This window comes from Ruditapes philippinarum, unplaced genomic scaffold (genome assembly GCF_026571515.1).
Source record: "Ruditapes philippinarum isolate M1 unplaced genomic scaffold, ASM2657151v2 ctg5850_1_1_1_1, whole genome shotgun sequence".
Taxonomy (NCBI): Eukaryota; Metazoa; Mollusca; class Bivalvia; order Venerida; family Veneridae; genus Ruditapes; species Ruditapes philippinarum.
In genome coordinates this window covers 50,102-73,441 of record NW_026865711.1, presented here as the reverse complement: position 1 = coordinate 73,441, position 23,340 = coordinate 50,102, and the positions used below count along the sequence as shown (strand labels likewise).

Sequence of the window (23,340 nt, the reverse complement as noted above, 5' to 3'; positions counted from 1 at the left end):
TCATATATTCCATAAATTATTATAGACTGTTAAAATATATTATAAAATGACTGAATTGGACATATTTTGACGCTTTTTGTATGCCAATATTTGGAGTTTTTTTTTTATCTAATAATAAGTATATATATGCATAATTCTGATTAAATTACATACAGAAAAAAAACAACACGAAGACAATCAATAGCAACAACATTTACTGTATAAAAACATGTTTCATATGCAATGATAAAATATCATATAGTATGTCTTTTTTGTCAATATTATGTCATATATATTCACTTTCACTTCATTGTTTTTTGCATGCACATATTTCATTGTCATTTTTTTGACATCTTACGACTCTTGGGGTTTATATAAAAATCCGATAGATTAAACATTAATTGAATGTTTGCAAACTTACCTGTCTTTGTAGTTTTACATCAAAGCTATATATGCACGTGCGCTTAGATAAAGATCATTAAAATTTTACGTAAAAAAAGACGTTATTTTATTAATATTTTGATATCAATCAAATTCATTATAAATTTTACATAAAAAGAACTATTTAAAGACATTGGTTAACAACATAATAGTGACGAATAGATCGAAAGTAGGGGACGAGTTGACAATATTAGGGACGAGTTGACTCTTTGAGGACGAGTTGACCAAAAGTAGGGGACGAGTTGACCAGACGAGTTGACCAGGGGACGAGTTGACCGGATTGCTATAGTAAAACGCAGTGTTTTCACAAAACGCAGACAATCATAGGATATATAGAAAAAAACACAGTGTTTTCACAAAACGCAGACGATATAGAACAAGAAGGTGTATATACACCCTTCAAAGCTGATTAGATTTGTTTTTGTTTTTTTCAGATCAAAATTTTAAGATATTAGAGATATTAATATTACACAATGAACATTGAAACATTTCATTTAATTTGTTATTTGCATTTAGTAGACCTGGAGAGACCCCGGGCCGGAAGCGACCGGACCGGAGAATAGTATATCCCTATAAATTGCCTAATATTTAGGTGCCGTACAAAAATTAAAATGTCTCGGCATTAACTTTTGAAATCACCCCTACAAAAATAATAGAATATTCTAGCCTTATATGTTTGTTTTTCATACGTTACCTTGAAAACCATCTCTTATTTTGTCTACAGGATTTATAAATATGGTTATACATAACAGTTATTTTTAAATATAAAATAAATATTTTTCACATCCAATTTTGCAGTTTTATCAAGTATTAAAATTGAAAGCTTCCACCCCTAGCAACGGACATTGACTCGTTCATTTACATCTGTCGCCATTTTGTTGTAACCGAGAGAAAATACCGCTTTGGATATTGTAATCAAATACACCGACAGCAGATTCTCATTATGGTAAATTGGTTTATGTTTTCCGATTATTTTAAATATATACGCCTTTTTATTTAGTTCAACGATTTAATAGCTTTTTTAAACAATTAACTAAGTCTAAATTGAATTGTTTAACTTCGACTTCAACACTGGCCGGGTTCTGTAACAATTATCGTTAATCGTCAAAAACTGACTTTTTAACTGTTCGAATATTCAGTTATAACGAAAACCTATACTTTACATGTACAGAATTTATTTTAGTTCGATTGTGTAGGAAGCTATTAGCTTATAAACACACTTTCGAATCCGTTCCTGGAACCAACCAGTAGCCCGGGTCTCCACGATACCGGTGTACATATTTTATACAAGGTGTTTTTCATATAAAAAATTATTGACTTGAAAAAAATAAGTAATAAACAACTTCATTAACATTTAATCCTCTTAAAATTACATTACAGAGTTCTGTTACTCTGAAATTCTCGCTCATTGCGAATGTAAACAATGGTCGACCATTTTATATGACGTAGTTAAACAGACTTCATGCTACCGGTGCACTGGTAAAAATGTTATTTATATGGAAAGCCATTGCAGTTTTAATGGCAAATATATCATTTTAGCATATTTGTATTCATATCTGAAAAAAAAACGCTTTAAAACAACATTAAAAACGTGTGTTTCAATAATTTACTGTTCATCTTTTATGACTCCCAAGGGATCTCTGTTTTAGAACCTTTTCCTCCCAATTACAGGTGTATATTATACCATGTGGCTGGATTCAGAAATTCCCCTTCACTTAATTTTAGTGTTGTTGTGATTGTCTGGTCCTTTTGTATCATTGAATCAATTTTATTTCTATATGATGAAGATAAAATATCAATATGGCACTTTACACAGGCTCCCTTAAAAGACTGAATGAAACTGACTTTTTAATTTTCATAAACTATTTTATATGCACTAATGGCTTTCCATAGATTAATTTTTTCCCGCCAAAAATGATGTCAAAAGGTCAAATGACATGTAATGGAGGCTGAATGACGTCAGCACCTGTCATTTTTTATTTTCATGGAAAAAAATGTGTTTTGTAGAGAGACTAATTTATGCAATGGAAAAATAGGATAGTAAAATAGAAATAAGGTAGGATATGTGAAATATTTCCTTCAGAAACTCATGAAAATGTTTAAAAACTTTGAAATAGCCAATATTACTGAGAGCATGCCAATATAAACACTCGGTAGGTGGTGTTGACAAAAATATCGCGAGATTTGTGAATATACCGGTACCGTGGAGTCACCGGTATCATGGGGTTCGAGTATACTGAGCAATGAGTGTAAAGTTTCTTGCTCAAGGAAACAACGACTTATTGATCGAGACAAACTTATTAAATATATATAGAGATTTGAATTGAGAGTTATGAATGTAAACTTTGGCACAGGTTATCGGCGTGGGACCAAGCCCTACCCCCAAGCACAGGTGCTTGAAACAAACTTTTTAAAGTTTTATATGGGCTATAACCTATAATAAGATATAAGGTCTCCAACAGAACACAAACATCATGCTGAACAAACAAGAACACTGCTGCAAGAAACAACCAGATCACGGAAACATACTTGTAGATAGTAAACACAGACATTAACATTTGAGCCACGTCATGGCAAAACCAACATAATGGGTTTGCGACCAGCATGGATCCAGACCACCCTGCGCATCTGTGCAGTCTGTTCAGGATCCATGCTGTTCGCTATCAGTTTCTGTACTTGTAATAGGGTTTGCAAGCGAACAGCATGGATCCTGATCAGACTGGGTGGATGCGCAGGCTGGTCTGGATCCATGCTGGTCGCAAATGCACTATGTTGGTTTTGTCGTGACGCAGCTCATTTATTATTGAAAGTTTTTCATCTATTTAGTTCTAATTTTCTTTGATTAAGAGTTTGATATTATTTTAAACAAAAAATGAAGGTGAAATAACTTGACATTTGGTAGTTGGGAGGAGAGAATATATTTCATAAATAGCAGCAAATTTGCCTTAATAACAAAAATATATAATTTCTTTTAAAATATAATTATCTTTTATAATAATCTTAACATTTAAAAAAAATAGCATGGTTTACTTGCTGAATTAGATGATTTTATGTGTGACCTACACAGCCACGTTTTTGTATTTACATTGTCATCTGCACTCTTCAGGGAGAGGCTGGGGTGCAAAATCCCAGATGATGTCATATCCTGTTGAAAACCTGTCAGTTTCAGTGAAACACAAACAAGAACTCAGTAAATTCATTTGAATTTTCAAGAAAAAATGAAAAATAGGAAAGTGTGGAACTGGGTCCTCACTGTGTCACTGTGGTACACTGACTCAATATTAAAGATGCTGTAACTCAATTTTTTTATTGTTTTAAATTATTAATATGATGCTCAAATTAACATTTATCAATACTGTAGGTTCCCAAAAGCTTTATTTATAAATTTATTACCAAATTAAACATTTCATGAAAGTAAAGGGAGGTTATAAAAAAATCTACTTTCTATAAAGTTTAAGTCAAATTTTACAATAAGAAATGAATGCATATATTTTAATGATTACATAATATTATTATAAAATTAATATGCACAAAAATTTGCTGTACATATTTTACATATTCTTTGATGTTTGAAAATGGTTTTATTTGCATAATTATGTTCACATATATAATTTCACTTAGTGTGGTTTACCACTTTGATCACAACATACAGGATCTTAAAATAATTTTATGACTTTATTGAGTAAAATATCATGTATAAAAGCATGTCATTGCATTTGGATGTATTGGGGTACTTGGAAATAGATACCAGTCTTTAGTCTTAGCTCTCTATATCCTGAATTACATATTTACGTATGAGAAAATGGTCTCTTCAACAGTTATAATTTATAATTGTTGAATTATTAAATTAAAAATAAGTCTGATATAACAACATTGTATTATTATAATGTGTTATATTTTATGTACGGGAACTACTTTTCTTCATACAAAATAATGTATAATTTCGGTACCCCCAGTGATTTTCCTACTTATATAACAGACCTCGAAAAAAGGCCTCTTCCCAATTGAAATTTTCTTTAAAATCATGCAGTTTTCCCAAAAATCTGAACTTAAACCTGCTTTTATACTTCCCAAATTAGTAATTTTTCCCAAAATCAAGAGGCTCAGGCCTCTACCCAATTAAGTGAGAAAAATCACAGAGGTCCCCATATCAGGCCTTATATTATAGTAAGGCTTATAATTCTATGTTGAGAACATAATGAAATTTCCATAATTTGTGTAACAAGCCCCAATATTGATGTGTAACAATCATTTTTTTTGGTGAGTAAGAGTAATAAAAAACAATTTTTAAGTAAACTACGATTTTTGTACGGGAACTATTCGCATGCCAGTAGGCGTATTTTCAGTTCCTATGATATTCAGGTTCTATGATATCACGGTATTTACATTATAACAGCTGCTAGTAACTAATACTATAGGGTGATACTGAAACTAATACTATACCAAAAATTGCCTAAAAGTGTCATTGGCGTCCGAGCCGAAGCGCATTATGCCCCTTATGAAATGAAATCAGATTTATCATATGTACAATGAATAGCGAAATGATGAATTTCGCAATGCAAACATATTCAAATGAAATTATCTTATCCGTGAATTAATCTTTGGGGTGTTTTTTTTTTAGTTATAATGTATTGCTGTACCTATAAATAGAATGATGACATAATGGGACTGAAAATATTTTTTCCAGATGAATGTACCATTTTCCTACCAAAGACAAATAATATCTGTCAAAAGGAAAAGGTTACGCATGTAATAGTGTAAAAATGTATTTTTGTGTCAATGGTGAACTTGACCTTCAAGGATTCCTATTATTTAGAGTTTCCTCATTTCTGAAAAAAAGCCCTTCTTAAATGGCAAAGTTTTAGTTCAGATAAATGTCCACAACTCATAAACCACACGGTGAGTTTTGTTTAAATTTGGCATACAGATGACAATATGACAATTAAGGCATATAACTGTCCTATGTTGTCAATTTTACAGTTCCTGATAGTGCCCATTAGGAGTGTTCTACCTTAAAGGAGAAATGGGTCACCCCCCCCCCCCAGGACCTGGATCTGCCTCGAGTATAATGATCTCCTTTTGCAATATTTCAGGCAATGATGCGTAGAGCTCCGCTACAAACGGTGGCACAGAGGGAGCGGCAGTTAGAGAATTCCCGCAGGCAGGAAAACGTTCGAGAGGAGACCGTTCGTAACTTGGCTCGGGAAAAAATGCTCGAGTCGAACATGAATCGTGAAGAGCGACTTGATAGTAAACGGTTTCTAAGGACACAAATGCAGGAACATAAAGAGCGGGAAATGGGAGAAACCATTCTTAAGGTAATTTAATTTTTTTGAGTTTTTTAAACTTTATTCGAATCACAATGCACTCACTTTAATGAGTGACCAAATTCTGCCAGAAGGTAAATTTGGATTTGGAATGGGGCCTTAGATTAGTCTATTGTGACAGTGCGAAAATGGCCTTCGACTGCTCTGGTGACTGGGCAGATTTATGACCTTGGACTGCTCTGTGACAGGGCGAAAATGACCTATGGCCTGGCATTGCTACATTGTTAGTGCCACTTTCATATATTCAAGATCTTTAAAAAAAGAGTAATCATGGAAGCTTTAATAGTAACAACATGACAAGAAAATCAGAGACTCTGTTTGATTGACTCTGTACATGAAGTAGGACAAATATTACTCAAGTTAAGACTCGAGTTAAGACCCATGTGAAGACATAAGCTAAGACTCAAGTTAAAACCCATGTGAAGACATAAGCTAAGACCCAAGTTAAGACAAAAGCTAAGACCCATGTGAAGACCAAAGTTAAGACCCAAGTTAAGACAAAAGCTAAGTCCTAAGTTAAGACTCAAGTTAAGACCCAAGTTAAGAACCGAGTTAAGACAAAAGCTAAGACCCAAGTTAAGACAAGATACAAGATACAAGAAAATTTATTTTACGTCGGATACATATAAACAGAAAACATTAGCTCATGAGCTATTTTCCGACAAACAATAGTATATGAACTAAACAAAAGTAAAGCAGCTAAAAAGAAAATATAAGCATAAGCACAATTAAGTACATGGAATTAAGATATTAAAGCAACTAAAAATTATAAGCATAAGCACATCTAAATACATGGATTTAAGTTATTATAGCACCATGCATGCTTAAAAGTTACAATAATTACAAGCAAGATAAAACAAATAACAGATATATATAAATAATGTACATTCCTGTAAAAGAGTTATATATTAGTTAAAGACAGACATGTATAAAAATAAGCATAAGCACATCTAAGAATATGAAATTAAGAAATAAAAATTTAAGATAAGTTAAAAACTACAAAAGTTACAAGAAAAAGAGTACAAAAATAAGATATACATATACACCTATGTACATACAGTCTAACTTGCCCATGCGACCACGTGTATTAAGCGACTTTTGTCTTAAACGACCACTTTAAATTCCCCCCGATCATTTTCTCTCTATATCTTTAATGTATTAAGCGACTTTTGCTCAACGCGACCAGCGACCGCTAATTAGTCACCTAATTGACATCAATCTTTTCATTAAACGACCACTTTTACCTGTCAAGTAATTGTGTTTTTAGAGAACGCCACCTCGTTATGTCACAAGTGTCAGCAATCAAAACACAACAATAAACGTGTGAAAAACTCTATTTCCCATACCGTTTTAGCGTATGCAAATGAAGTTAAGTATACGCGTGACGTGTATTATCCAATAATATCGGATAAACAGTGCAACGCTCCGCCCATACTGAGATGGTGTATACGCTTCGCTTGTTGACATTTAGACTGCATTGAATTGACCTTGAACTTGATTAGCCATTAAATTAATCGTAACAAATAGATGTAGTTTGTTTATTTCAAATGAAAAAATGCACAACAGAAAACATCTTCACTAATAGGGTTTTCGTGTTGGAGACAAGGAAAAACAACGGAGTAGTTAAAAAATTCTGGAAAAAATGTCAAACATGTACGTAATGGATCAAAACTGTTTTGTCAATAAATATCAGAACGTTATTTTTACATTTGCATCCGTTTAGATTATCGGAGCGTACTTATTATTCAACATTTATATAAAAATGAAGTTGAAAAACAATCCCATCGAATAAAAAAGATGTCATTTATAAATTTTGACTTTTATATCATGCTGACTGTCTTAAGAGACCGTTTCATTAAGCGACCGTTTTTGGTGGTTCCCTTGCCCGGTCGCTTAATACACGTTTGACTGTACCTGTAAAAGAAATATAATAGATATATATAAAAAAAAAAAAAGACATACAAAGTAAAAAAAACATAAAGCAAAACAATGAAATTACAAGGACTATCACAGACAAAAACTAAGACCCGAGTTAAGACTCAGTTAAGACTCAAGTTAAGACAAAAGCTAAGACCCAAGTTAAGACAAAAGCTAAGACCCAAGTTAAGATTCAAGTTAAGACCCGAGTTAAGACTCAAGTTAAGACAAAAGCTAAGACCCAAGTTAAGATTCAAGTTAAGACCCGAGTTAAGACTCAAGTTAAGACCAAAGTTAAGACAAAAGCTAAGACCCAAGTTAAGACTCAAGTTAAGACCCGAGTTAAGACTCAAGTTAAGACAAAAGCTAAGACCCAAGTTAAGACTCAAGTTAAGACCCGAGTTAAGACTCAAGTTACTGTATTTACTCACTTGTTAAGGCCCATTAAAAAAATAATTTTAAAACATATTTTTTCTTTAAAGGCCATTTCTTATTAATTTTTTTAAAAAGGCCATTTTTTTTCTTTAAAGGCCCATTTTTTTTTTAAACATATTTGTTTTATTTTTTCTTTATTAAAGACCCATTTCTTTTTTTTTTTTTTTTTTTTTTTGAAAAGCATAATTTTTATTTCTTATTAAAGGCCCAAAGGGACAGGATACAACGTGAAGAACAAATGGCTCAAGAGGAGAGGTTGGCACAAGAACTCGAGCGTAGGAAGCTGGACGGGATTAGGGACGAAAAAATGAGGCAACAAATTAGAGAGACAAGGTACAATTGTTGCAGGTTTTCTCTCTACTTTTGGAATGGTGCTGGTACCGTACCAGAGACTGATTGGGGGGAAAAAATGCGTAATTTTGAAATTGGGGAAATTTTTTTTATGCATTTTTCAGCTACAAATAACATTAGTCATCATGAATAAAGATAGCTAACAGCTTCCATTGTCCAGGTAGAACTATTGAGTGGTGATTTATATGAATATTTTGAATTTAAATGATTTCAGAGAAATCACTTGGCCTTGTGGGAATTTTGAACAGCCATTTTGAAAATCAAAACATTAGAAATTGGGAATTTTAATGTATATTTTCTATTGGGAACAGTACCGTTTTATGATTCAAATGGTGTTTTCCGTTTCCTGTTTTGTAGTTAAATACTGCATGTAGCCCTTAAAAACTGCACGCCCCCAGATGAGCCAAAATATTTCAAGAAATTCAAACTTCAAACAAAATTTAATGTACCAAGACTTTAATAAAAGTAAAAAGATTCCAAGATTCAAGTAATAATTTACATGTTATAATTATACGATAAATAAATGATTTTGCAGTATTAATCTGCATACTACTGTTCAAGGACTAATGCAGTTACCGTAATATGGCTATTTTTGTGTTGCCTGCTACAAGGCATCATCCAAATAGGGGTAGAGAGCCATCTAACTGTAAACAGAACAAAAGAGAACAATAGAGTTCATTCCGTAACAATAGAGGAAGGGGTCAATGGCCCTCTATTATAATGACAATAGAAATGGCCCTGTATCTCATTTCGGTAGCATGTCCGTCTGTCCGTCCATCTGTCTGTCACAAAATTTGTCTGGACTACTCCTCTAAAACTACTGGTTCAAATACGTCCGAGGTTTACAGGAATACAGTGTTTTTTTTTACTTTATATAACTACTACCTGAAAACGTTACTGTTCCCAATACAAAATAGACATTAAAATTCCCAATTTCAAATGTTTAAATTCCCAAAATGGTTGTTCAAAATGTCCACAAGGCCAAGTGATTTCTCTGAAATCATTTAAATCGAACATACTTCAATTAAATCACCACACAGTAGTTCTACCTGGACAGTGAAGGCTGTTTGTTAGCTTGTATCTTTATTCATGATGACTAATCTTATTTGTAGCTGAAAAAAATACATAAAAAAATTTCCCAATTCAAGTCAAAATAATGCATTTTTTCCCAATTAATCTGGTACTGGCACCATTCCAAAAGTAGAGAAAAAAGCGCTGGAATAATCAGTACTATGTGTAGTCGTGCATATTGTTGACATTTTATGAAATCATGTAAACTTGACCTTGCTAAAGAAGTAAAAATTAATTTGTTTCTTAGGCATTATGTGCCCCTTAAAGCTTTAATGGAAGAAGTAATCCATTTAGTTTATACAGAATTTGTAGTAATAAATAGAATATTATAGTTCTGCAAGTTGAATACTGAATTATTTATTGAACTTGCCAGGGGCTCGCACATTATAACTTTATTTAACTCGTTCAATAAATTCAGTATTGAACTAACACTCATTCAATGTCGTCTATTTACTTTAAAGCAAACACAGAAAGGTATCATATGAGCCGTGTCATGACAAAAACAACATAATGGGTTTGCCACCAGCATGGATCCAGACCAGCCTGGGCACCCGCGCAGTCTGATCAGGATCCATGCTGTTCGCTTACCAACCCTATTTTAAGTAGAGAAACTGATAGCAAACAGTAATCTCAAAAAGCGTGACTCCGAGTAGATTATAAATTTCTCGGGTGTAAAAGAGTGACTCCGAGACAAAAACGAGTGACAATATTGTCCGCGAGACTCCGTGAATCTCCGCGTCAAAAAGAGTGACTCCGAGTTAGAAATATTCTTTTCTGACATGTTACGCCGTATATTTGAAATTCTTAAATTGATAGTTATGATTAGTAATTGAATAAATAAGAATTCCCCTTACGAAAAAGACATTATTGCACTAAGGTGACAGATTGTACGATATATCTATTACCTAATGATCAGTAAATCTTGGTAACTTACAGTTTAGAGTTGCGGGAGCTAGAGGCGAAACTGAAGTCGGCCTACATGAATAAAGAACGCACTGCGCAGATGGCAGAGAAAGAAGCGGTGAAATTTGACATTATGGTAAGGTCACTGTTGTAGTTTTAGAAACTGTATACATGTAGAGCTGTCATTGACTATTGCGATATTGATTTAATAATCATCGATATTCATCGTCCGATGAAATATAGATACCAGTGTCTATTTTAGGAGGATGGATTTGGGGGGAGGGGGGATTCACCCATCTTTTTTAAAATTCGCACCTATTTTTTCAGAGGCATGGGGGAAAATTTAACAAAGAGAAAGAAGGAAAGAAATCAACAAATGTGATAATTTCTCATTTTTTGATAAAAAATCCCCCCCGCCCCCCTTGTTTTTCAGATCCTAGAATAGACACTGAGATATAATCTAAAAATTTATTCATTTCTGTTTTGTGAATATACCTGTCTATATTGCCTTAGAAGAGAATTCATTCTTTTACAGTTTTTTTGGGGGGGCTAACTTGAACTTTAAACTACGTTTTCAAATGTCAGTGACAAAAATAACAGAAAAAAAGCAAACTTTCTGTTAGTTTGTAGTATGATTTTTTTTTCTGTCGATCAAAAATCAATACACATTTTAGAAAATAATTTTGACTTATTACTTAAATGTCCAGAAATTACTCAAAATTCACCCAAAAGACATGCAAAATCATATGATATTTCTTAGCAGTGATAACAAGCATTTAAACAGGTATTAAAAAGAATTACAGACAAGTAAATCTACTAACAAAGTGAGTATTTATCGATATATATCCGATATATATATATATATATCCATATATCGGTCTATATCGGATATTTCAGTTAATTATCGATATATATAGGTGTATAACATCGTTGATTTGCTATGCACTGAATCAATGACAGCTCTATATACGAGCCGCGACATGACAAAACCAACATAGTGGGTTTGCGACCAGCATCCGCGCAGTCTGATCAGGATCCATGCTGTTCGCTATCAGTTTCTCTACTTGTTATAGAGTTTGTAAGCGAACAGCATGGATCCTGATCAGACTGCGCGGATGCGCAGGCTGGTCTGGATCCATGCTGGTCGCAAACGCACTATGTTGGTTTTGTCATGACGCGGCTCATATGTGTATAATTATTGGTAAAAGAAGCAGTATATTTTTATTAGGAACTAGAAAACAATTTTTGAGTGCATTATAGTTACAAAGCATTTGAACGGTAATCTATGCATTGATATTCTACAAGGCATTAAAAAAAACATTATTTCATGCTTTCCAGTGTTTTATTGTAATATATCAGATGATTATATTCTGATAAACCACTAGTGAAATTTATAAAATATAATTTTCACTGTAGCCGGACTATATCTGAATGCGGATGAACAGATAATCATAACTAGATGGAATAACAGGCAGAAATAAATGCCGTCATACGTAAATTTTGCTTCTTTAGGAAAAGAAAGTCCATGTCATCATACATCATGTTAGAAATTTAACAAAATTAGAGAAATTTAACGGAACTAGATTTCAAAACTGATGATGTGACGTCATGATATTATGACGTCACAAAGGAGATGCGAGACGTTACGCGGCAAAATCAGTAAAAAATAGCTTAAAATCACTTAAAAAGCATAAAATAAAAAGAAAATTTATTTGTTTTACATATAAGATTGAAATATATTTCATTCGTGAACACCAGCTATTATATTTTCACTCGTGGCTACGCCACTCGTGAAAATATTGCATCTGGTGTTCACTCAGTGAAATTATATTTCAATCTTACATGCAAAACAAACAAATATCCTCTATATATTGCACGGCCGTGCATATATTTTGATGTTACGTCATTCGCGCTATACAAACAATATATATAGTGTACATGTTAGCGTTAAACTTTGGATGCGTCAATGAAAAAATGTTTCTTTTTCACTTGAAACAGTCTTTATTTTGTGAATGTGTAGTAAATAGAATATCATATTCATCGTGTAAGTTCATTTCTGAATTTATTGAACTTGTTGAATAAAATTAGAGGCTTGTATAATATAATTTTATTCAACTTATTCCATAAATTCAGTATTGAACCTACACTCATTCAACAATTAGAAACTCTGTATCCACGGTGCATTACGTTCTTATTGTTGATAAATGTAAACAAATTAAATTTCCTAATTATACATGATTATATACATGATTAGTAATAGACAGGTTATATGGCCCTATATATACGGCTTTTTGAGGCTTGAAACTTGGGTTATATTGCAAATAACCGTTTATATATGGCATATAACCTATCAAGAACCTTTTTGAGGCTTGAAACTTGGGTTATATTGCAAATAACCGTTTATATATGGCATATAACCTACCAAGAACTTTTGTAGCTATTTTATAATACAGCAAACTTCCTCTATTAGACAACAAAATAAAGTAACTTCTTAAATAGAAATCAGCCGTATATATAGCTTACATAAACCTCACGATTATCCAATGAAAAGCAACGTTACCTCACGATTATCCAATGAAAAGCACCGTTACCTCACGATTATCCAATGAAAAGCACCGTTACAAACCTGCAGTTTTATAAACATAACAGAATACTTGACACACATATCAAAAATAACCTTGCTATTTTATCTTGGAACAGAAACGGGACGCAGAAATTGCGCGGGAAATGATGGAAGAGCATAACCGAGCGGAGGCCGCGGAGCGTCAGCGGGAAATGGAACGCTATAAAGAGAGCATACGATACCAGCAGGAGCTCGAACGCCAGCTCGAGGAGCAGGAAGAAAAGAAACAACAGGCGTACGAGGAATTCCTGAAAGAGAAGCTCATGATCGACGAAATTGTGCGGAAGATTTACGAAGAAGATCAGAGGTTCGTTGTTCCTCCTCCTCCTCGTCCTCGTCCTCATTTTATTCAAAGGTTGCGGAGGGGGCGTCCGTGGTTGAGTGGTTAAGGTCGTTGACTTCAAACCACTTGCCCTTCGCCGCATTTGGGTTCGAATCCCGGCAGGGACTTTTGAATTCTTTCATATGAGGAAGCTATTGCTATCCGGCTAGCTTACGGAACGTCGGTGGTTCTACTCAGGTGCCCGTTCGTGCAAAATTCTTATTGTATCCGCTTATATGATAATTTTAATTAGACAGGACAGGGATCTATGCATAATATGGTTTTTTTATTTACAAAAATGGGAGAAAAAATTTGATGTAAATTGAAAAAAAAATTGGGGTGGGGCCGGGGTTGCATGATTTAAAGGAAATTTTCTTTTGGGAAGCCCTGCTATAGGAGTAAAAAACAAACCTGTATGCCATTTCTATAGGTATTTTGACATGACAATTCATAAAATAAATTTTCAAGATAAATGTTCCATTTTATGTTAGTCTAGACCAATCAGTTGTGTGCAGATTTTCAGATAATTTATTCACTTATTCTGTTTTTCCAGAATAATTATTCTGATTGCAAAAACTGACCAAAAAATTGAAATGCTACGGTTTTTCATGATGTTAAGCAATTCTTATGAACAATTTTTTATGAAAGCAGTATCATTATTTTTCTGTATATCCATAACCGTTTGAGAAATTTTTTACATCCTATTAGGCATTTAAGGGGTTTATAGATGCAGGATCTTGCATTCAGTAAATCCATGTGCAAATATCCATTTTCTTTAGTATATTACGCTGAATAAAGTTTTTCTTTCAATTTTTTTTTTCATTTTTTGGGCGTTCTTTAGGGATCACGTTTTTCTTTATTTAATGAATGAAACTTGATTTCAGAGAGCGGGAATTAGCATTACAGAAGCAGAAGGCCACGCAGCAATTCATCTCGGACTTCAAACAGGCTCGCGACCAGTGGAAAGAAATCGAGCGACAGAGAATGGAGGAGGAAAACAGAAAAATCATGGAATTTGCTCGCGTTCAGCAAGAGAGGGAGGCAGACAGAATGTCCAAGAAAAAAGAAAAAGAACAAGGCATGGCTAAAGTCCAACAAGCGGTTAGTAATTAACGTTAAAAATTTAAATTTAAATTTTAACATCGGCAAAAGATAACGACTGATAACATTGCTTATCGATCGCCTTAGTGCAAAAACGGATAAGTCCTTCTAAATTTGATAGCAGTTACTTAGTTATTGCACTAAGGCTACTTTCTTTTTCAAAAAATTGAGATATTGAATTCTTTATGAAATTCCGTTCATATCATTACTTTATCGCCTTAGTGCAAAAATGGAATAAGTCCTTCTAAATTTAATAGCAGTTAATCAGTTATTGCACTAAGGTGATGACTTTCATTTTTTTTTTTTAATTGACATATTGAATTCTTTAAAAAAATTCAATTCATAACATAACTAAGTATTACTTTTTTTTTAATTGACATATTGATTTTCTGAATGAAATTCAATTCAACAGCTCCTGAAATAAATAAATAATTTTTTTTTTTGAAATTTGCTTATTGTATTCGTTCATCATTTATCTATCTTTGCATATATTTCTGTTTAAAGTGCCCCAGCTCATTTATGTAAGACATTCAAATGTTATGTTTTTAGGCTTTTAAACCTCAGTGGAGTGGAGTCCCTTTAAAGTATGTTTTTATCCATTAAGAAATGATTTCTTGTGTGCGTCGTTTGCTTTTAGCCTTAAAAGCAAAAAAAATAGTTGTAATCGGGGAATTCGGCAAATGTGGGTTTTCCCAAGCTAATCTTCAAGTAGGAACAAACTTTTACCGTTATAGCTTCACGATGAACTGCCGGTCATGGATATCCTCTTATATATTTTTTCTGTTTTTTTTTTAACTTACAATTTTTAAAACTTCTTTAATTTGGTGTATTTGCTGAAGAGACAATGACTTAAGTGTGACCTTGACCTTGATCTAAGAAAGGTCAAACCTGCGCTGTGTTCATCGCCTCATTATGGTTATTAAATTAATGATATATATGACATTTTAACAGTTGGCGTAGGAGATTAATAATATATCTGATATTTTCACAGTTGGCGTAGGAGATAAATGATATATATGATATTTTAACAGTTTGCGGAGAAGATAAATGATATATATTTGATATTTTAACAGTTGGCATAGGAGATTAATGATATATTTGATATTTTCACAGTTGGCAGAGGAGATATCAAGACAAGAGGGTGAAAGAGAGGAGATGGAACGTGTTAGAATGGAGCTTCATCTAGAAGAACAAGAAGAACGTGATCGACAGAAGGAAAGGGTAAGTCCCTCGTAAATTGTTTTATTCTATTTTAAAAGATGTTTTTCGGGAGTCTTCATATATAGAAGAATGTTTTTGAGTTTGAACTTGGGTACTGAAGTCCCTCGTTAATTATTTTATTCTATTTTAAAAGATGTTTTTCGGGAGTCTTCATATAGAAGATTGTTTTTGAGTTTAAACTTGGTTACTGAAGTTCCTCATGAATTGTTTTCTTTACTTTGAAAGACTTTTTTTCTGGAGTTTTCATATAGGCAAAATTAAAACTGTTCAAATTAAAACTGTTCAATAGAATTTCTTTAAACTTGGTAAGTTCCTCGTGGATTGTTTTATTTTCTTTTATTTTCTCTTTAAGAGTCTTCATATAGGCAAAATTACTTGAATGAAAGCTTATATCACTTTTGGGGTTAGTTGTTTTATTAATTGTTATGATTACACCTGGTTGAATAGCCGCGTTGATCAAATTGATTAATTTGTATGTATAAACTGGGCTGAAAAGTGGGTTAATTGATTGACTAATGGTTATATCAGATTAATTGATTGACTAATGGTTATATCAGATTAATTGATTGACTGATTGTTATATCAGATTGAAAAGTGGATTGATTGACTTATGGTTATATCAGATTGAAAAGTGGATAAATTGATTGACTTATTGTTATATCAGATTAATTGATTGACTAATGGTTATATCAGATTAATTGATTGACTGATTGTTATATCAGATTGAAAAGTGGATTGATTGACTAATGGTTATATCAGATTGAAAAGTGGATTAATTGATTGACTAATTGTTATATCAGATTAATTGATTGACTAATTGTTATATCAGATTGATTTACTAATTGTTATATCAGATTGATTGACTTATTGTTATATCAGATTAATTGATTTACTAATTGTTTATACCAGGATCTGATGGAGAGGCGTATACGACAGAGATTAGAGTTACAGGAACAACACGCACAACAGATGCACTTCAAACAGTTAAGACAGCATGCCGAGCAGGAAGAAGAAGAACAATTTAGAAAACAGGTATGTTTAAGAAGCATTTGAGCCGCGTCATGACAAAACCAACATAATGGGTTTGCGACAAGTATGGATCCAGACCAGCCTGCGCATCCTCGCAGTCTGATCAGGATCCATGCTGTTTGCTTACTAACCATATTACATGTAGAGAAACGGATAGCAAACAGCATGGATCCTGATTAGACTGCAGATGCGCAGGCTGGTCGGGATCCATGCTGGTCACAAACACACTATGTTGGTTTTGTCGTGATGCGGCTCATTTATTGGACTGTCTGACCCATAATTTATGAGAACCTGTACAGTCATTTTGGATATTTATATGCGTTGCCAAAATTATGTAAAATCAGCATTTTTGGTCTTATTGGTGAGTTTGAATATTAGTCAAATTCTACTATTTAGATAAATTAATGTATTATATTCATTATATTAGACAAACCTCATATTGTATGTACAAATGTGCTTAAGTGAATAAAGATATCTGTCTGTCTGTCTGTCTATATCTGTCTTTCAGTTTTATTAGCTCGACTATTCGATAAGAATAAGAAGAGCTATTGCAGTCACCCGAGCGTCGGCGTTGGCGTAACCACTTATGTTAAAGTTTTTGTAATAGTTCAAATATTTTCAAAGTCCATTGACATATGGCTTTGAAACTTTGCACACTTGTTCACCATCATGACCCCAACCTGTAGACAGGAGGAGGTAACTCTATCAAGCATTTTGACAGAATTATGCCCCTTTTTCGACTTAGAATTTACGTTAAAGTTTTTGTAATAGTTCAAATGTTTTCAAAGTCCATTGACATGTGGCTTTGAAACTTTGCACACTTGTTCACCATCATGACCCCAACCTGTAGACAGGAGGAGGTAACTCTATCAAGCATTTTGACAGAATTATGCCCCTTTTTCGACTTAGAATTTACGTTAAAGTTTTTGTAATAGTTCAAATATTTTCAAAGTCCATTGACATATGGCTTTGAAACTTTGCACACTTGTTCACCATCATGACCCCAACCTGTAGACAGGAGGAGGTAACTCTATCAAGCATTTTGACAGAATTATGCCCCTTTTTCGACTTAGAATTTACGTTAAAGTTTTTGTAATAGTTTAAATGTTTTCAAAGTCCATAGACATATGGCTTTGAAACTTTGCACACTTGTTCACCATCATGACCCCAACCTGTAGACAGGAGGAGGTAACTCTATTAAGCATTTTGACAGAATTATGCCCCTTTTTCGACTTAGAATTTACGTTAAAGTTTTTGTAATAGTTCAAATATTTTCAAAGTCCATTGACATATGGCTTTGAAACTTTGCACACTTGTTCAACATCATGACCCCAACCTGTAAACAGGAGGAGGTAACTCTATCAAGCATTTTGACAGAATTATGCCCCTTTTTCGACTTAGAATTTACGTTAAAATTTTTGTAATAGTTCAAATGTTTTCAAAGTCCATTGACATATGGCTTTGAAACTTTGCACACTTGTTCACCATCATGACCCCAACCTGTAAACAGGAGGAGGTAACTGTATCAGGCATTTTTTTTTACTATCAAGCACTAAGAATAGTCGAGCGTTGCTGTCCTACCGACAGCTCTTGTTAATTTTACTGTTACTGAATAGACATTTATTGTTCACATTAATCTTTTACTTACCGAATTTAATGCCATGTGAAAATTTATGATTTTACAGTAAATGTTTTTTGTTTTTTTGTTCTTCAGTTTAGGTTTGTTTATAGGCCTTAAGTATCCTTCTTTATGCTTCTCTAATATTACAGCATACAGTTGCATTTTAAATGTATCACACATTTCTTGATTGATTTTTGTGTCGCCTTGAAAAGGTGACATATAGGGGTTACTTTTGTTGGCGGCGTCGTTGTCGGCGTCCCCTAAAGCTTGTCCGGAGCATAACTCAGTCACTATAAGTCTGATTGACTTCAAACTGGGTATGCATGCTTCTTTCAATAACCCAAATTGCAGTGCACAAGGACCGGTACTCTGCAGTTCTTATTTTTTGAGTTATTGCCCTTTGTTCATTTTCATACTTTAATTTTGTCCGAGCCATTTCTCTTCAACTAAAAAAGCTATGGACTTGAAACTTCATAGGATGATAGATCTCATTAAGAAGAAGTGCAGTGCACAAGAACCGGTACTCTGCACTTCCTTAATTTTTGAGTTATTGCCCTTTGTTAATTTTCATACTTTATTTTTGTCCGGGCCATTTCTCCTAATGTATAAAAGCCATTGACTTGAAACTTCATAGGATGATAGGTCTCATTAAGAAGAAGTGCAGTGCACAAGAACAGGTACTCTGCATTTCTCATTTTTTGAGTTATTGCCCTTTGTTTATTTTCATACTTTAATTTTGTCCGGGCCATTTCTCCGTAAGTATAAAAGCTATGGACTTGAAACTTCATAGGATGATAGATCTCATTAAGAAGAAGTGCAGTGCACAAGAACCGGTACTCTGCACTTCCTTAATTTTTGAGTTATTGCCCTTTGTTAATTTTCATACTTTATTTTTGTCCGGGCCATTTCTCCTAATGTATAAAAGCCATGGACTTGAAACTTCATAGGATGATAGATTTCATTAAGAAGAAGTACAGTGCACAAGAATCGGTACTCTGCATTTCTTAATTTTTGAGTTATGGCCCTTTGTTAATTTTCATACTTTATTTTTGTCCAGGCCATTCCTCTGAAAGTATAACAGTTATGGACTTGAAACTTCATAGGATGATAGATCTTATTAAGAAAAAGTGCAGTGCATAAGAACTGATACTCTGCATTTCTTATTTTTTGAGTTATTGCCCTTTGTTGATTTTCTTACTTTATTTTTGTCATGGTCATTTCTCCTCAAGTATGAAAGCTATGGACTTGAAACATCATAGAATTGTAGATCTTATTGATAAGAAGTACAGTGCACAGAAACTGCTGCTCTGCACTTATTATTTTTTTAGTTATAGCCCTTTGTTATTTTTCATATTTCATTTTTGTCCTGGCCATTTCTCCTAAACTACATTGTTCACAAGGCGACACATCCGACTCTAGTTTATTCAGGTTTATACCCGCATTTTGTAAGTTAGTTTATTGACAGTTATTATGAAATTTATTGATCAATAATTATGATTGATCTTTATTCAGAGGAGGTCTTTAATACAAGTTTGACTGTATGAAGATCTTTATTCAGAAGAGGTCTTTGATACAAGTTTGACTGTATTTCATAAAGACATTATTTTGCTTTTGCTGATAGTACATCAAATAACAAATGACCCACGCCGTTACAAAACCAACATAATGGGTTTGCGACCAGCATGGATCAAGACCAGCCTGCGCATCCGCACAGTCTGATCAGGATCCATGCTGTTCGCTATCAGTTTCTCTACTTGTTATAGGGTTGTAAGCGAACAGCATGGATCTTGATCAGACTGCGCGGATGCTCAGCCTGGTCTGGATCCATGCTGGTCGCAAACCCATTATGTTGGTTTTGTCATGGCGTGGCTCAAATGGATTTAACTCACTACAGTGTTGGAGCAGTACCTATAGACACTTGCTGAAATCATGATGACAAAATAGACAAATATCGCTGTTTTAGCCAATTCTTAGATCTTTTCATTCTGAATCGTATATAAATTAGTGATAGGAGATGAATTAGATGTTATGAAGTTCATTTCGTTGAGTGAAAAGGCGAGATTTTAACATTCAGTGATTCAAGTAACTTGTCTGGTATATACCGGAATACAGTAATAAGTGTGGTGCTCAAAAACTTATTTTTTAAGTGTCCATAATAACAAAGTGCATCACCAAATGTTTTAACCAGCTGATGTTATTTTCTTCGTATGATTTTGTTGATATGTACAAGGACATTTAATAAATTGCATCGTTACAATGTTTTAAACCTTCAGATGATGGCCAAGTTTGCCGAGGACGACAGAATAGAACAAATGAACGCACAGAAACGTCGCATGAAGCAGTTAGAGCACAAACATGCCGTCGAAAACCTTATAGAGGACAGGCGTGCACAATTCGCTGCGGATAGAGAGCGCGAGTTGGACGAACGTAGGGAGGCGGAGCGCATGGAGGCATTCAGACGGCAGATTATCGAAGAGGAGAGACAGAAATTATTACAAGAGCACGCTATGAGGCTTCTAGGATATCTACCTAAGGTAACAAAAAAAACAAACAAAAAATATATATATAAAAGAAAAAAAAAATTTTTCCTAAACTTTGTACAATTATTACAATGAGGCTACTAGGATATCTACCTAAGGTAACAAAAAAAAAATTTTTTTTAAAAATATATAAAAAAAATATATAATTTTATATAAAAAAATTAAAATTGTAACCTTAACTTCGTACAATTATTACAAGAGCATGCTATTAGGCTTCTAGGATATCTACCAAAGGTAACAAACAAAAAATAAAAATTTATATATATATATATATATATATATATTAATTTTTCCTTTACTTCCTACAATTATTAACAATTAACAAAGGTAATAAAAAAAAAAAATTAAATTTTCTCCTTAACTTCGTACATTTATTACAAGAGCATGCTATTAGGCTTCTAGGAAAGTTTTCAGGATTATTCCTGAAATTCAGGATTTTGAAACTCCTGAAAGCCTCCTGTTTCCTATGTAAAACTAAAGAAAAACTGCTAAATTCATGATTTTCAGGATTTTTAAAATTTCCAACTTTCACCCATGAAAAAAAAAATTTTTATAAAAAATTTAAAAAAAATATTGAATTTTTTCCTTAACATCGTAGCTTTTTTTTAAATTTTGCCTGCTTTGATATTTTGCCTGCTTTTTAATTTTTGTCTTTTGGAGACCACATCGTCACCTAAGTGCAGTAACTGGTTAACTCCGTATACATTTCAATAAGACTTGAACCCATTACTGCACTAAGGTGACCCATATGCCAATTTTCATGGAATGGCACTGACATGTCACATTAAACATGCCTATGAGGCTTTTAGGATAATTACCAAAGATAAAGAAATGTGGCGAAAAAAAAACAACATTTATAATTTTCCTAAACAACAAGTCTTTGCACTTGTTTAAATATCTACAGAAAGTAAAAAAAAAGAAAGAAATATCTACAGAAAGTAAAAAAAAAAAAAAGCCACAAGAAATCACACTTTTACTCTTATGATCAAATAAATACGTATGACACGCTCTCTTGCCAGACATGTTCAATTCAAAATTGTGTTGTGAATTTCCTTTCTAAATTTACAACAGAAATATCACTACAAAGGCACATGGGCACAACTAAAAAAAAAACACACACACAAAAAAAGGCCTGATTAGATTAGTATAATTTTAGACAATGGTTAAATGACTGTTAAATGAAACAAGGTGAAGTGTATTGATAATCGGTTTTATACCTTTTTGTATGTATTTGAGTTTACTTATACTCGCCACCAGTTGCCCTTATGGGCGAGTCCTCCAGAAGAGTATATAAGTCATTTTAATGATTCTAGGATCTTTTTATAATAATTTGCTGAGTTTGAATTAATATGATTTTATATATCCTATCCACAGGGCGTTATCAGGGATGAAGGAGATTTAGAGAGACTGGGCCCCAACTTTAAACAAGCATATCAAAAACGTCAAGTAGACCCTTTTGATGAAGAAGCCTGGGACAGCAGATAGGAATAGAAAACAAAAAAACTGTGATATTTAAAGACATATGACATCCTTATTTGATAAAATTTTATGTAAATTATGTTCATTTATTTTTTATATAATTTATTGTATACATTGTGAAAAAAAGAAGAAAAAAAACCAACAATATGGGAAGATTGCTTCGAGTGATTTACCGTATTAAACAAATACATGTTCATTCTTATAGAGTGTAATTATTTTATTTTTGCTGTTATTTTAAAGCCGCATGTCTTCAGACAAGTTTATGAATTTCTTTTTTTCACGGCCACTATAATTATGCAAAAAACTTTTTTCTAAGCATAACATTATATCAATTGTCATGTGTTATAGATGTGCAAATGTTTATGAAAACATTTATTATAGACTTTAAAATAAAATATTGAGAAATATTGATGAATTAAAATGTGTATTTTCATTTTCCGTTTATTGTTTTTTCACTGTAAAAAGTTATGTTTCACTGCATTGAAATATATTTTTCATATTTTCACTGGTGTTGCCGGACTACTTTTTTCTAAATTCAGCTGATACACAAAATTAAAGTAAATGTCTTACAAATTGTCACGTCTAAAAAGAGGAAAACATATGAGCCGCTTCACGACAAAACCAACCTAATGGGTTTGCGACCAGCATGGATCCAGACCAGCCTGCGCATCCGCGCAATCTGATCAGGATCCATGCTGTTCCCTATCAGTTTCTCTACTTGTAATAGACTTGGTTAGCGAACAGCATGAATCCTGATTAGACTGCGCGGATACGCTGGCTGGTCTGGATCTATGCTGGTCGCAAACCAACTATGTTGGTTTTGTCATGACACGGCTCATATAGAATAAACAGAAAACTCAAGGGTTTTTTTTTCTATAAATACAGGATTTATTTTCATCTTATGATATGAAAATTATCATATTTCATTTTGTAGCTACACATAAAAATATTTATTTTCATACCACTTGATGAAAATGAAT

General features: G+C 33.2%; 1 protein-coding gene across 1 annotated transcript; it reads left to right on the top strand.

The window, feature by feature from the left end:
• Nucleotides 1–1,078: 1,078 nt before the first annotated feature.
• Nucleotides 1,079–22,793, top strand: LOC132730051 (meiosis-specific nuclear structural protein 1-like). Its single transcript, XM_060715900.1, has 10 exons — nt 1,079–1,366; nt 5,514–5,738; nt 8,305–8,432; nt 10,458–10,560; nt 13,125–13,354; nt 14,254–14,470; nt 15,584–15,691; nt 16,601–16,723; nt 20,615–20,875; nt 22,256–22,793. Exons 1-10 carry the CDS (start codon nt 1,364–1,366, stop codon nt 22,364–22,366), a joined length of 1,509 nt encoding a protein of 502 aa, XP_060571883.1. The 5' UTR covers nt 1,079–1,363; the 3' UTR covers nt 22,367–22,793.
• Nucleotides 22,794–23,340: the final 547 nt, after the last annotated feature.

Excerpts from the sequence above, each read along its gene's own strand:
- LOC132730051 (XM_060715900.1), top strand. Across the intron at positions 13,355-14,253 it reads ATTTACGAAGAAGATCAGAG|AGAGCGGGAATTAGCATTAC; the intron begins GTTCGTTGTTCC and ends ACTTGATTTCAG. Across the intron at positions 15,692-16,600 it reads GTGATCGACAGAAGGAAAGG|GATCTGATGGAGAGGCGTAT; the intron begins GTAAGTCCCTCG and ends TGTTTATACCAG.